Source organism: Enhydra lutris, unplaced genomic scaffold (genome assembly GCF_002288905.1).
Source record: "Enhydra lutris kenyoni isolate GAN:26980312 unplaced genomic scaffold, ASM228890v2 scaffoldscaffold16, whole genome shotgun sequence".
Classification (NCBI taxonomy): domain Eukaryota; kingdom Metazoa; phylum Chordata; class Mammalia; order Carnivora; family Mustelidae; genus Enhydra; species Enhydra lutris.
The window spans coordinates 19,265,122-19,278,903 of NW_019154100.1; the positions used below are offsets into that span (position 1 = coordinate 19,265,122).

Below are 13,782 nucleotides of genomic sequence, written 5' to 3' on the forward strand. Positions count from 1 at the left end.
TCATTGCCCATTCCTTTCCTTTTCCCAAATTGTTCTTTTTTTGTTTTGTTTTGGTTTCTTACTGATTCATGGGTGTTCTTAAAATATTCCAGTTCCTAATTCTTTGTTGGTTATTTGTATTGCAATATTTTTTCCTCAATGTGATTTATCTTTACCCTTTTCGAGAGCTTCTTTGATCGCACAAGGGTTTTAATTTCAAAGTTGACAAATTTTGTCTTGAAGAAATACTGTCCTACCTGAAGTCAGGAAGATATTCCTTTTTACTTTTTAAATGTTTGTGCAACAAAGTGAATTGTTCCTTTTAATATTTTTTTGTTTTGTTTTGTTTCCAGATGTGTATGTTTCTGTATTTGTGACATGTAGCAACACAAGTCTGATTTATTGGGTTGGCTCAGTTTTATATAGGCTGTGACTGTTGAGAACTATATAATTTAAAGGTTGATGAGTTTATGAAATTTTATTGCTTAGAGGAACTTCAGGGGGTGATATAGTTTAAAACTGAGGCCCAGAGAGACAGGGAGCCCCAATTCTAGAACTACTTGTATTGATACAGTGAATTGCATTGATACTGCATTATATTATTTTCATGGCTGAGGAGTCTACCTAACCTTAAAGAGAAGTTTTACACTATTACTAGATAACTTAACTCTTGTGCTGAGTAAAATAATGGATGCCGATTTATATCCAAGAAAATAAAACAACATTTTCATAGTAGAAATTTTCATGAGATGGTAGTACATTATTTTACTTGTAACTTTTTTTTTTTTTTTTTTTTGGTCAGAAGCAAGGAGTGGTTGATTCCTGTGACTATAATGCTTATTCATCTTTCAGTGATGACTGCATGATTATAAAAATACCTAGACATCAGTTTTGTTGAGAATCACCTATTTTCCCCAGAGTCCATATCTTCTTTTGCAAAGCTTCTGTCACTTACATGCCTTTATTGTGGACCAGTTTCCAAAAGAGAAACTTCCTTTCATAGAATCTCTCAACTTTTCTGTCTGAGTACTCACCCACATCACTACCTGTACCATATACTGGCCCTCTTCCAACTCACTGAACATGTTTATTTTCTCAATATCACTCAAGTCTCAGACTCTTTAAGCTCAGGGATAAAATTAAGTGCATTTCTGATGCCCAAAATAAGCATCTCAAGAATTTTTCACTATTTTTTTTCTTAAAGGAGTGTTACAGAGGAACTTAAGAGTGAATGACAGTTGACAGAAGATGTGGTTGCCCGGCAACTGGCAATTTAAATAACTAGGAGCTGATATGATTTACCAACCTGATAAACAGCAAGGACTTTAATACAATCTTAAGGACTGCTACAGATGTTGCATTGAGCTATTTATATGTGTTGATCTGTCTCAGTCTATTTTAATATGTGTGTGTATATATATATATATATACATATATATATGTGAATATTTTTTCCTGCAGAACTGGAATATGAAAGCAAAGGCTGCATCTCTTCCCCTATGTGACATTAATAGAAGTTGCCTGCAGTAAAATGAGTTGGTTTAGCCCCCTTGTTTTTATGCAGATACTCAGTGTCTAAGGGGGGTTTCTCACTCAGAGGAGATAAATGTCCTGTGGATTGAGTGCAGAGTTTGAGTTCTGAGATTATATTTATATACTCAGTAATTATTAACTTATTTTGGCAAGTTTTGTTATTTGAGACTTCTCTCCATTTTTTGAAATGGAGTAGGAATTGGTCTTTATTCTTCATAGGAATAATGAGGTTTAATAAGATTGGCTCAGAGTCAGTTGGCTTAATTGATTAGTGTGTTTTGCTAATGGGATCAAGTCTCTTGATCCTGTCATGAGCCAGCTAGCTTCCTGGAGCAGGTCAATCTTCATTTTGGCTAAAGTCAGCCTTCCCAGCCCTCACTGGAAGTCTCTCAGGGATGATAGGAAACCTGTGACCCATTAGCAATAATAGTGTCACCATCCAGAATACCCCTCCTGGCGGGAGTCAGCACTATCACTTTGTATATAAAGAACGTGGTGTACTTGAGAAGCAGTCTGTTTAAAATTCTGTCATCTTTTGGGGAATGGAATGTGCTGCATGAAACAAACTACCAACATCCTGTTAGGAGCACAGAGCTCAAGATAACTTGGAGGATTATTTTAACACTGAAAATAATTTATGGTATGGGAATACAAATATTTTCATCACGAAATAGTTGAAGGACACAGCAAGGTAATTTTAAAATTGTTTCTTGACACTATTTACAATTCACTGAGGTTAGGACTTAGGACACTTCGCGGGAAGGAGGACATGTTGGCCAACTGTCGTGTTTGAATAACATTCAGTACCCTAAAGCTGTATGCCAGCTCTTCCAAGGCACCTTCTCCCTTCTACCTCTGAAATCCAGGGAAAGTTCCCAAAGTCCTTTGTGCTTGTGATGTCCTGTTCCTTTTAAGAAATGATGCCTATTAAGCCTGCAGTGTTCCCCAGTTCCTGGGCCACTTTGCAATGCAGGGGCCCTGACTGTCAGAACCACATCTCACATTGTTTGAGCACTGTGTTAAGTATTTTAAATATATTGTTTTTTGTCCCTACGAGTAGGTCTTAGAGTCAGCAACTTACTGGGAGCAAAAGGAAGGTCAGAGTAGTAAAATAATTTCCCTGTGAGAATGCAGTAAGAAAATCAGAAAGATGCAATGTGCATTAAGGGCAATCAGACTGTAAAGCCAGTGCACTTGTTCACCGTGTTACTCTCTCACTCTTTGTTTTGTTATTTTATTTCTTAATTGTTCATATATGTGGTGGTTCTCATGTTTTAGCTCAGTTAAGAATCATTGTGGAAGCTTGTTAAAAACACTGTTTCTGGGCCTTTGTCCCAAAGATTCTAATCTAGGAGGTTCTTAGATCAGTGCCAAGTATCTGAATCTGCATTTTCAGGGGAGTCCTTGGATCACACTATTGGAGATCCTGGGGGTGAAATCTGTGAGGCAGGAACTATCCTGCCTCTGGGCTACCCTCTGGGCTCTGTGCTGAACCTTCCTAGTGAGCACCTAGTAGGTACACATTACATTCAAGCATCATTAAAACTGTTGTTCCTATGTGGCATGAACCTGGGTTGATCTTTCCTATTTTTTTTAAAAAGATTTTATTTATTTATTTGACAGAAGAGAGAGCAAGAGAGAGCACAAGCAGGGAGAGCCACAGAGGGAGAGGGAGAAACAGGCTCCCCACAGAGCAGAACTCTGGGATCATGACCTAAGCTGAAGGCAGACACTTAAATGACTGAGCCACCCACGTACCCTGAACCTGGATTCATCTTAACCTGAATATAAATGCGAGGTTTGTGTCAGAAAAGTCAGTAATAATTGGTAGGGTAAAGTTCAAGAAATGATTTATTTCTTACATATCCATGTATTCTGGAAATTGAGGGGTATCTAAGATATCAGTGTGTATTCAAACAAAGCCTCTGTAGAGAAAGAAAAAGCCTAGGTAAGAAAAGAACCCGACAGGGAAGGAACTGAGATAAATCTTAGGTATAAGCTATATTTCTTTGGGAGGAGATAAGAAGAAGACAAAGATGGAAGGTGGGAGGTTGGTTCAACTCATTAGTTAAGGGTGGGGTGTCTTTTCAGAAAGAGGTCAACGAAGTAAATGACTTGTTCAGTTGGAAGAGATTCGGGAGAAGGCTAGTAGAAAAGAGGGTCAAAGATAGAAAACGAGGAGTAAACGGAATCAGTGACAACGTGTGTATTGATTGGGAAGGTAGCCTGGACACCTTCCCTCTTCTGGCAGTGGCCCTCATGGCTCATGGCTCAACCTGTTTCCCTTCTTCATTGTGTGGGAATTCTGCTGCTGTCATTTCTTCCCCTCAGGTGCATGTCTGTCCGTGTCTGGAGATACATCTTGGCTGGCTTAAAATTGAACTGACCACCAGCAATAGATAGAACAGTGGGTAAAATTATTTGTGAAATCCTCCTCAAAATAGGGGGAGAGGCCTTAAAGTCTACTGAAATTCCCAAGGTGATCTGTTGAAACAATAGAAAAGTTCTTTTTAGAAGGACTTATACAGTGCTAGGGACTATACTTCCTGTTTCCTTTCCGATTTCTACAAAATGATAATGGTTCCTAACTTACTGTTTTTGATATGCTTATGCTTTCCTTTCCATCAATAGCCAAGAAGTGATTTAAAAAATATCTTTGCAATGTCAGTCAGTGAAAGATTAAGGTAGATAGCATATATTCACAAGCAAGGGATGGCACACTGTATTTCCATAGAATGCACATTTGCCTTCTAAAAGAAAGAAGCAAAGAAACGAGAAGAGCTTTAGTAATTAGATCCCTGTTGTAACCCTAGTGGAGTGAGAAAGATTAATAGCTGTGCCTCAGAACTGTTCCAGGGTGAGAGGCACCGTGTATCGCAGATTCCTCCTGGGATGGAACTTGGCCTGAAGTAAAACGCAGTTCCTATACTAATAATGATAATAATCATCAACATTTTTGTGCACTTTCTCCTTACCAATGACTTTACATTTATTTTTTCCAAGCCTCCCAACGACCTGGCGAGTTAAATAATTCATGTTTAAGCATCTGAGGCTCAGAGAGGTTAATTGACTTCCATACCACCCAGCTAGTGAGACATTTTACATGGGCAATTTGCTGCATGAAGGGATTATCAGATCTTCAAGAGGTGAGTTGCAGCATTAAAGAAATCACAGACATTTTAAAAAAATGTATTCAATATTGAAGTTTGGAAAAGAGAACTATGTCCATCTAAATTGCAGCAATAGATAAAGGTCTTTTGTGTTTGGCTAGCTGATCATAACCCGTGCCTCCACACTGGCAAGGGAGTAGATCGGGAGCCAGGTTCTTTTAAGCATGCTTGATCAGGCAGTGTTCTGCAGGGAAGGTTATAGTGTAAGAGTTACAAAGCCCTCCTGCTGCCCAGGTATCAGAGGTTGTCTGTTACAAGTTCCTTCACTTCGACTATTACTTCCTTTTCACAATTCTATTTTGGACTTCTGTCTCGGGTGTATTTACAGGTAGACAAAGCTCTTTTTCTAACAACCCTTTTGCCATGACTGAAAAGGAGCCTTGTATGTCCTGCAGTTTCTGGGTATTGTGATTCTAGTTTTAAACTCAAACTGATGATAATGGTGGCTGTGATTCCCCTATTCCCTATTGTCCAAGGAGGGAAGTTGCAGGTAAGGGCTTTCAAAGATGATCCAATAAAAATCAGTGCAGTAAGAGTTTTTGATAAAATGGTTCTCATTATATAGAAGCCATTTAGGATATGCCTTGGGTACTGGAGTCCCTGGGGCTAAGCCCAATGTTTTTAAAAAAAAAACAAGCCTTCCTGAGAAAAGGTCTGTTTTATTAGCGTAGGTACTGTAGTTGGCAGAACTTCTTATGGAATGAAATAACCAGCAGACCACTCCTGATTGTGTTATGTATTTTTAGATGTTACCATTGAGTTACATTTATAGTATAGACTACTGAATTCCATCTTAAATATGCAAAATACATGCATAACTAACCTCCCAAGCCGCATTCCCTGCTCTATATTACACCTACATTGTAGCCTGTGCTTAAATGGCTCTCCTAAAAGTCTTAGAGTGGGGCTTATTATTTTCTCTCAAAATGTAAGCATGGAGAATGCATATGAGATGTGTGCCTTTCTGGGTGATACGTTTTGTTCTTACCTGTGCTCAAAGGTGAAGTCAGCAAACATCCGTCAAGCAGGTGGGAAGTGAAACCAAGCAGGTGGGGAGTCTTGCATAGGTAACTGCCCAGAGACCAGAATGAACCAAAAGGAGCTGATGTGCCAGTGTTTACCAGTGTGTTTGGTGATTTGGAGCACCTGGTGTCTGCTGTGGTATTAGGTGAGGTTAAATCACGTGACTTTATCTTTAGTGTGGCTCTTGTTATGTCCATCATTTTCCCAGTCCCCAGAGTCTCCAGGGTCCTGTTGCTTAAGACAACTTTAAATATCATCAGGAGCATTATTTGTACAGTCCTGCTTCTGTTACTAGAATTGAAGGGGAAAAAGGATTCTTAAATCTCTATATCCCATTCTCTTGTGTCTTGGTGAATAGTGGTTTGGTTATTTTGATAGAATTGTGGAATTTATAGAGCTTGTCTAATAAAGAAATGGATTTCCTTGAGAGGAGAAAAAAGCTGAGGCTAGTAAGGTGAGAAGCTGAACCCTTCCAGAGATCTGAGAAATCACTTCAGTCGAAAAGCCTAGAAAATGATGGTATCTTGGTTAATAACATCACTCATAGGAAAATTTGTTTTTTGGTGTATGGTGTCTTCCCCTGATCCATGAAGGTATCCACCCCATCTGGGTCTAGTCTTCCTAGGTGGTGGCCCAAACTGTAGAGTACTTTTTTCTGACTCAAATCCAAGGACTTTGTTCTAGTCCTTCAGAGCTCCGTACTAAAACATTAAATGATTCTGCCCTAAAGCCAGGCAACTATAGATTCATTCGTTTAGCCCTTCCCCTTTGTCGACTCATTTATCAAGTATTTATTGTGGATCTATATGTTTCAGGCGCTGTGCTAGGTGTGGGGATTACTAAGATGAACACAGTATAACCCTGAACTGAGGAACATAGTCTTAGGGTGGATCAAAGTACTTGGCTAACATAAGAGGGGTTATTATTATCTAACACAAGGGGTGTCCTCATGGGTATGGTACAAGACACAGTGGAAAGGAATATAGATGAGGAAGCTGACCTTTTCCTTGGAGTGGCTGGTTAAGAATTCTCATTGAAGGTGGTCTTAAAGAATTTGATCTGGGAGGTAACAAAGAGGAGATGTTAGTATCCTTTGCAGAAAGAGGTACTAAAACATGGAAATTTGAGTATGAGTGGTACTACCCAGGAATGATCAGGGCCCAGAATCAGCCGATGTGCTTCACTAGAGCTATTCAGGTCGTGTTCATGTTGATTATTTGGTGCCTGTGTCTCAGCCGTCCTTTATAATGTTGAATCATTACAGGCTGCGTGGAAACATAGGACTTATGTGTGAGGCAAAGAAGGAAGGAGAGAAAGTGGGGTGGGAAGAAATGAATTATGAAGGAACATGAATACCAAGTGGAGAACATGCAGGTCACTGAATTTTATTCATTCATTCATTCATTCATTCATTCATTCATTCATTGATTCATTCAGATGGTCCCCAGAGGCGGGGATGTCAGACAGAAGGCTTGATAAAGAATCTAAAATGAATAATCACTTGGGGGGCACCTGAGTGGCTCAGTTGGCTAAGCGTCTGACTCCTGGTTTTGGCTCCGGTCATGATCTCAGGGTCATGGGATCGAGCCCTGCATTGGGCTTCTGCCCCTCATTGGGCTCTATGTTCAGTGTGTGGTCTGCTTGAGATTATTTCCCTCTCCTTTTCCCTTTGCCCCCCTCCCCTAATGCTTGCTCACTCTCTCTTTCAAATAAATAGATAAATAAATAAATAAACAAAAGCTTAAAAAATAATTACTTAAGCCAAGTTAGCATTCATTGAAATGGAAAGGAGGGCCCAGATATGGAAGATATTTTTAAGACATTAATGTACTGGCTTTGGTGATTATTTGTGGGAAATGTAAGAATCAGAGAAGTGAAATATAATCTGAGGTTTCCAAAATGAGTAATAGAATGTTTTGTATGTACGTAATAAGAGTTTGTTGAATTAACTGGAGTAGTAAGAGTAATTTTCTAGTGTTTTCCTCTAAAGATGAAATTACGACAGAATTTCACATTCTGAGGCATAAGAGAGAGACTGTGGGTCTGATGATACTCAGTGCCCTGGCACACAGTAGGTTTATTTCACCAATAAGCTCTCTTACAGTAGATGTTACGAATTGAGTCAGCTCATGAAGCCTACCTACTCTTTAGCGGAATTGAGGCTATAATCGCTCCAACTAAGAAAAGAAAGGACCTGCAGATGAATGTAAATGGCTTTGTAGACTGAGCTGTGCATTACAAGTTGCCTTATTTCTCAGAAAGATATTTTAGAGAGATATAGTTTTCATTAGTTACAAAATTACAAAAGCATTTTTTTATTAACATATGTATTATTCGCCCCAGGTGTACAGGTCTATGATTCATCAGTCTTACACAACTCAGTGCTCACCATAGCACATAACCTCCCCAATGTCCATCACCCAGCCACCCATCCCCCCCAAAAAGCATTGTTTTCTTAGTGACACATTGTCCAAAATAATACCAATTGTCCATAAGGAGAAAAAATATATAGTAAGAAGCTCAGACTGTAGTTAAAAAACCAAAAAAGATTGTAGTAGGAGTATGAAGTCTAAGGTAATGAAAGCTTAAACTGTGAGAGTTCATGTAGGCATTTATTCCAAATTTTCTATTTCTTTTATTGTTTTTTGTGTGACTGAGTTCAGTCTATTCAATGGCTAGAAAGGTTCTTTAGTAAAGGAGACTTGTTACTTAATGAGTCATTACTGAAATTGTAATGTGTAGGTAGACACAATCTTGCTATTTAAGCAGCTCTGCTAGAGTGGCCTGTAATTCGTTGTGATGCTACAGAGAACACTTGGCTAAAAGTCAGAAGATCAGCCCTTCCCTATTACCACCTACCTGTCTGTGACCAAATCCCTGAAACTCTCTAAGACTCCAATTCCTCTTCTGTAAAATGGAAATAATAATGACTTATCAGTATACTCCAAAGGACTGTTGAGAAGTTTGGAAGAGATCATCCTTGGGCAAATTCTTTATGTCTGTAAGGTTCTGCTGATTTGCTGTGTGATTACTATGGAACAGGTAATGGAGGTGGAATGGCTGAAGGACCTAGGGAAGCAATCCCACAGTGCTGTTAATGAGAGCACTGTGGGCTGGGGCACTGTAATGTGCTAGTGCCCTGTCTTTCCCTGGTTGCATGGGCAAGCTAGGGCGTTACAGGATGTCAGCCCCTTGGACTTTGCTAGTTCCATGCTATATCCCAAGATATTATAGCAGCAACTTACTTCTAGGCAGCTGAGCAGCTTCCTGTCAGAACTGATCTTTTTGAAGCAAGACTCCTAGTTTCCTATTTTGGATTTGTGTAGCTCAAAGAATAGCTTCAGGAACCAAAATAACCATTCTTGGATCTCAATAGGTAAAAGATTCATAGCAGCAATTTTGCTCTTGCTGTGCTTGTGTTTATCTCCTTAAATGTTCATGTATATATTTTTACAGCATGGACAAATTAATGTGCAAATTAATTGAAACTATTAATTGAAAGCAAGTATCTGCTTGGATAATTTGTACTCACAATCAGCATTACTTGCTTTTTTCTTCTTTTTTTCATTTATCTACTCACTTGAAGGCCAGTTGCCTATTATTTCCACACCAGGCTTATTGTAAGAATGGCTAAAGTACTACGGGAAAATTTCCCCATTCTAAGAAAATAGTCTTTTTCTCTGTGGCTCATTTGGATAAAGAAGTATGGCAAGATTTAAGAATAAATAGCCCATTCTCATTGACAGATTTTCTCCCACTGACCCCTCTTACTTTTCTAAGCAGCTTAAAAACTGTCCTAATTTGTGTAGAATTCTGTATCAGTTTTGTCCCTAAAAGGTGTGAACAAGGCTGTTAATCTGTTGATTTTGTTGGCCAGGAGGGAAGAGAAGTTTCTTTTTTTTAAAAAAGGTTTTATTTATTTATTTGACAGAGATCACAAGTAGGCAGAGAGGCAGGCAGAGAGAAAGGGGGGGGGGGAGAAGCAGACTCCCTGATGAGCAGAGAGCCTGAAGAGGGGCTCGATCCCAGGACCCTGGGATCATGACTTGAGTCAAAGGCAGAGGCTTTAACCCACTGAGCCACCCAGCTGCCCCAGAAGAGAAGTTTCTTTAGTTGATGATGTGCGTGTGTGTGCATACACACATTTACACTCACACGATGCATGTATGTATAAAGGATGGATACTCCTGAAACATTTTAGGAGAGATTTTTAAATGACCATAGTTCAGTTACACAGCTACTATAGTCATCATGATAATTTTGGTTTAATGTGGCTCATCGGGAATGGAGATGCAGTAAGTGGAAACTAGTATGTATCAACATAGAAATGCATATTAATTTTCTTTTTACAGTATTCAGATAACAAGACTTTCATAATATTAGAAGAGTATGTCATGATTAGGCAGTTATTAACATGGCTGAATGGCAGAGAGAGTAGTTTACATTTTAAATATTTAATGCTATTTGGGAAGCCAAATTCATATTTCCATCAGAGATGCATTTTGCAAGTCAGGTCTAGCTCTGTGAAGGCAAAACCCAACAATTATGTAACTAGCCATGAATCAGCATGTCATGGACATTTGTTACGTATGTTTGGGGAAATAAATGGCAGGTGTGTGGAAAAGAAATATCTTTTTCATTTTATTTTATTTAAAGATTTTATTTATTTATTTGAGAGAGACAGTGAGAGAGAACATGAGAGGGAAGAAGGTCAGAAGCAGAAGCAAACTCCCTGTGGAGCCAGGATCCCAGTGCAGGACTCGATCCCGGGAAACTGGGATCATGACCTGAGCCGAAGGCAGTTGCCCAACCAACTGAGCCACCCAGGCGCCCTTAGATTGGTGGATAAGTAGCAAAACTTTGGCTTTACTCTTATCACAATTGAACTTTTGGAGATTGTTGGTTAAATTGAGTTGTATTTGTACATAAACAAGTATTAGTTGAACACAGTGACATTATAGATTAAGACTTTTATAAACACAGACTAACTCAGCCCCTGATGGAAGATACCGTTCAGTACTACTTCACTTTCCTACTCTTAAGGTTTCCTATCTCTTTTTGTTATTCTTAAAATTAAACTGTACATGGAGAATCAAGAGGGTATCAAGAACATTTATGAAATATGTCAGACTGCAGTGTAAAAAAGTAAAAATGTCAAAATCTTCAAAGTCCACATTCATTAATTTTAAAGTCTATAAATTCAGATCTCACTCAATTTCAATTTTGGTTTTGCTTTATTACCTTTTAATTATGAAGTAGATGATATCTAATTTTTCTCACCCATAAAGGGAGGGGAGAGTTACTAGTCTCTATTAACATGGTTGACATGAAAATGATATTAAAATGGCAATGTGTCTACAAGTACTCTGTGACTCTAAAGAACTATACACATGAGTGTTATTAATAACTTTAAAATATGATATTGACATCTTTTCATTTCAAAGCCAGTGTCACTATGCTTCTGCTGATACAGAAATCAAGAGAGTTTTCTGCTTTTCATTTTTCATCTTTTTTTTTTTTGGTAGAAATATTGGTTTTTCATCAACATGGAAATTCAGATTCTTAAAATAATGCTGATCAGTGTAATTAGGTGCAAGGAAGTATAAAACAAGCACATCACTGTCATTTTTGAAGGAGACTTATAAAAGTATACATTTTATTGTTACTAAATTTGAATATTTTTCCGGGACCAAAGATAAGATGAGAAATAGCTTGCTTAGCTGATGACTCTTGCTTAACTGTTTTAGTTACTAGCCTATTTCTATGTAGAGACCACTCGAAGTATGATAGGTGTTCATGGTGATGTTATATAGTTCTTCAAAGGAAGTATGTATTTATATCCTGCTTTATACATTTAGGCAAAAATAGTAATAACACTTTCAAAATACTGATGGGAAATTAAGTCCCAATAAATATGTTGTCCTCAAGAGAAAGAAGTACAATTCTCAGTCTTACAGCATTCTTTCTATAAAAATAGTGCAATTGGGATATACTATTTTAGTAAGAAACTCATTAAGTACAATTTTAAAGGCTTCTTCTTCCTCTTCTTTTTTTAAACTTTGACATTCCAGTAAACTGTGAGGAAAATGTCCTTCCATTTGCTTTTCCTTTGCTGAAGTGTCTAGAAGTGAGACTACATTCAAATTAAAAGCAGAAAGTCCCTTAAATTCCTTCCAAGAAGTCCATCCTGTAAGTGCCACTCCTAGAAGGACTATGGCTGTTACTACTTCTGGCTGGAATGAGATTACAAAAGATTTCAAGAAGAAATGGAAATTATAATAGGGAGTTTCTCTCACTCTTATAGTTCATGACCTACTTGTTCCTTATTTTGGTCCATTACATTCTTTTCACTAAGAACTCCTGTCCCTAGAAGGAAATCTTTGACAGTGATACTTAATCATACTGTGCAATGAGACACTTACATCCAAATTCCAAAAGATATTTTTAATTTGTATAGTAATGATAACAGCAAACAAATTCAAGTGAATAGTATACAGGAAACTAATTATAATTTTGGGAAGTGTTTTCTTCCTCACAGATTCCTTGCACGCCTATCATATTCCTTGATATTCTTGGTATTTCTGTGTTTTAAAGCATGACTGGTCAATTTGCTTTTTTATGGATGAAGACGTAAGACCCCGGAGAGGTTAGTATGACTGCCTCAAAGACCCACGGCCCCCCTGGGGCTGAGCTGAGATGCAAAGCCAGTTCTCTGTCTTCCTGTGTGGCTTGACATAACCTGTATCATACATATCTAATTTTTTTGTCCATTTTAGGTTTCTCCTCTGCCAACCCCTCCCGGACCAACACTGACTGCTGAAGGAAGGTTGTGAGTCTGCAGCCCGTCTTGTTCGTTCTTCTCCGAAGTCCCATGATGAGCTCGCCAGTGCAGCCTGGTCAGTCTGGTTCCTTCTTAAACTATTAACAGAATTTATATGAAAGACATTGCTTTGTGTTGCTTCAAAGCAAGCAATTTAAGTCATGAAAGGACTTTTTTTCCTGACAAAGATTGGTTAATATGATGAATTCTGAATTTTGTATTCCATAGCTAATCCTCTGTTACATAACCCGGTTTGCTTTCCAGGCACTAATTTCATTTGCATCGTTATCTGAGCACCAGGCTTTAATCCTTCTGCTCCTAATGTAGCATTGGATTGGATTTTGTGACGTTATTAATATTTATTAAATATGATGTAGGCATCTAATTCACACCCATAGTCTTTCTGACCTAATACATGTCTGTATGCTTTTAAATTGTGCTGTGGGCCTTGGAAAGCAGCTTGTGGATTTATACCTTCTCCATCTTTTTGACGCACAGGAAGGATATTTCTCCTCCCTGGCCTTCTTTGCCACCACTCCTGTTTCCTATATATGTATTTAATTATAATCTCGACACCTGCTTCCTCTGAGTCTAGTGTAATATGTGGCTCATTTAGTGTTGTGATTAGCAGAGCCAACACCCATTCCTGCAGGAACAGGGTGTCACTTTTGGAGCAAACATAATTCAGGTCTCAGAATGACGGAGTAGGGTTGGATATCACGAGTTAATCGTGGATAAATTTTAAAAAGAATTTTCTGCTTGGATCATTATAGGATAATTTACTTCTATTTCTATTTTTTTTTCTTTAAAAAAAATAACCCTTTTGGTATGTTGATATCCTTGGGTTATCCAACTCCCGAGGTTGAAACTGGTATAATATTATATTCAGGATTTAGAAAAGGAAATCTTTTGCTAAGATTTTTGACCCATGGAGTGCCACTCCCAGATATGTTGCTCTGATATTCCACTGTCTCATCAACCTTTCCTCACATCCTCAACGGGCTGCCTGCCAGCTTGTAGGTTGAATATGGAACTGGAAATTATTGTAGGACAGAATTGTGACTGTTGATTCCAAGTGACATAGTAAAGATATTCCAGAGTTTTTAGTGAAAGTCACTATTTATAATTGGCATTGTAACCTGAGTAAACAGATGAAGAGTTGCCTAGGCTGTTTGTCTCTGAGTCCCCGTAGCCCAGTGGTTCTCAAACTTCAGTACGCATTAACATCACTGGGAGAGCTTGATAAAAATTAGCCAC

At 38.3% G+C, this 13,782-nt stretch overlaps 1 protein-coding gene across 10 annotated transcripts in view; it reads left to right on the top strand.

The window, feature by feature from the left end:
• Positions 1-13,782, top strand: part of LOC111147209 (histone deacetylase 9) — a 926,500-nt gene that overhangs the window by 58,235 nt on the left and 854,483 nt on the right. For all 10 annotated transcript variants that reach the window (XM_022503097.1, XM_022503098.1, XM_022503099.1 and 7 more), the window contains exon 2: positions 12,482-12,601. In XM_022503097.1, the coding sequence (XP_022358805.1) occupies positions 12,577-12,601 (25 nt within the window). In that variant the 5' untranslated portion in view covers positions 12,482-12,576. The remainder of the gene's footprint in view (positions 1-12,481; positions 12,602-13,782) is intronic.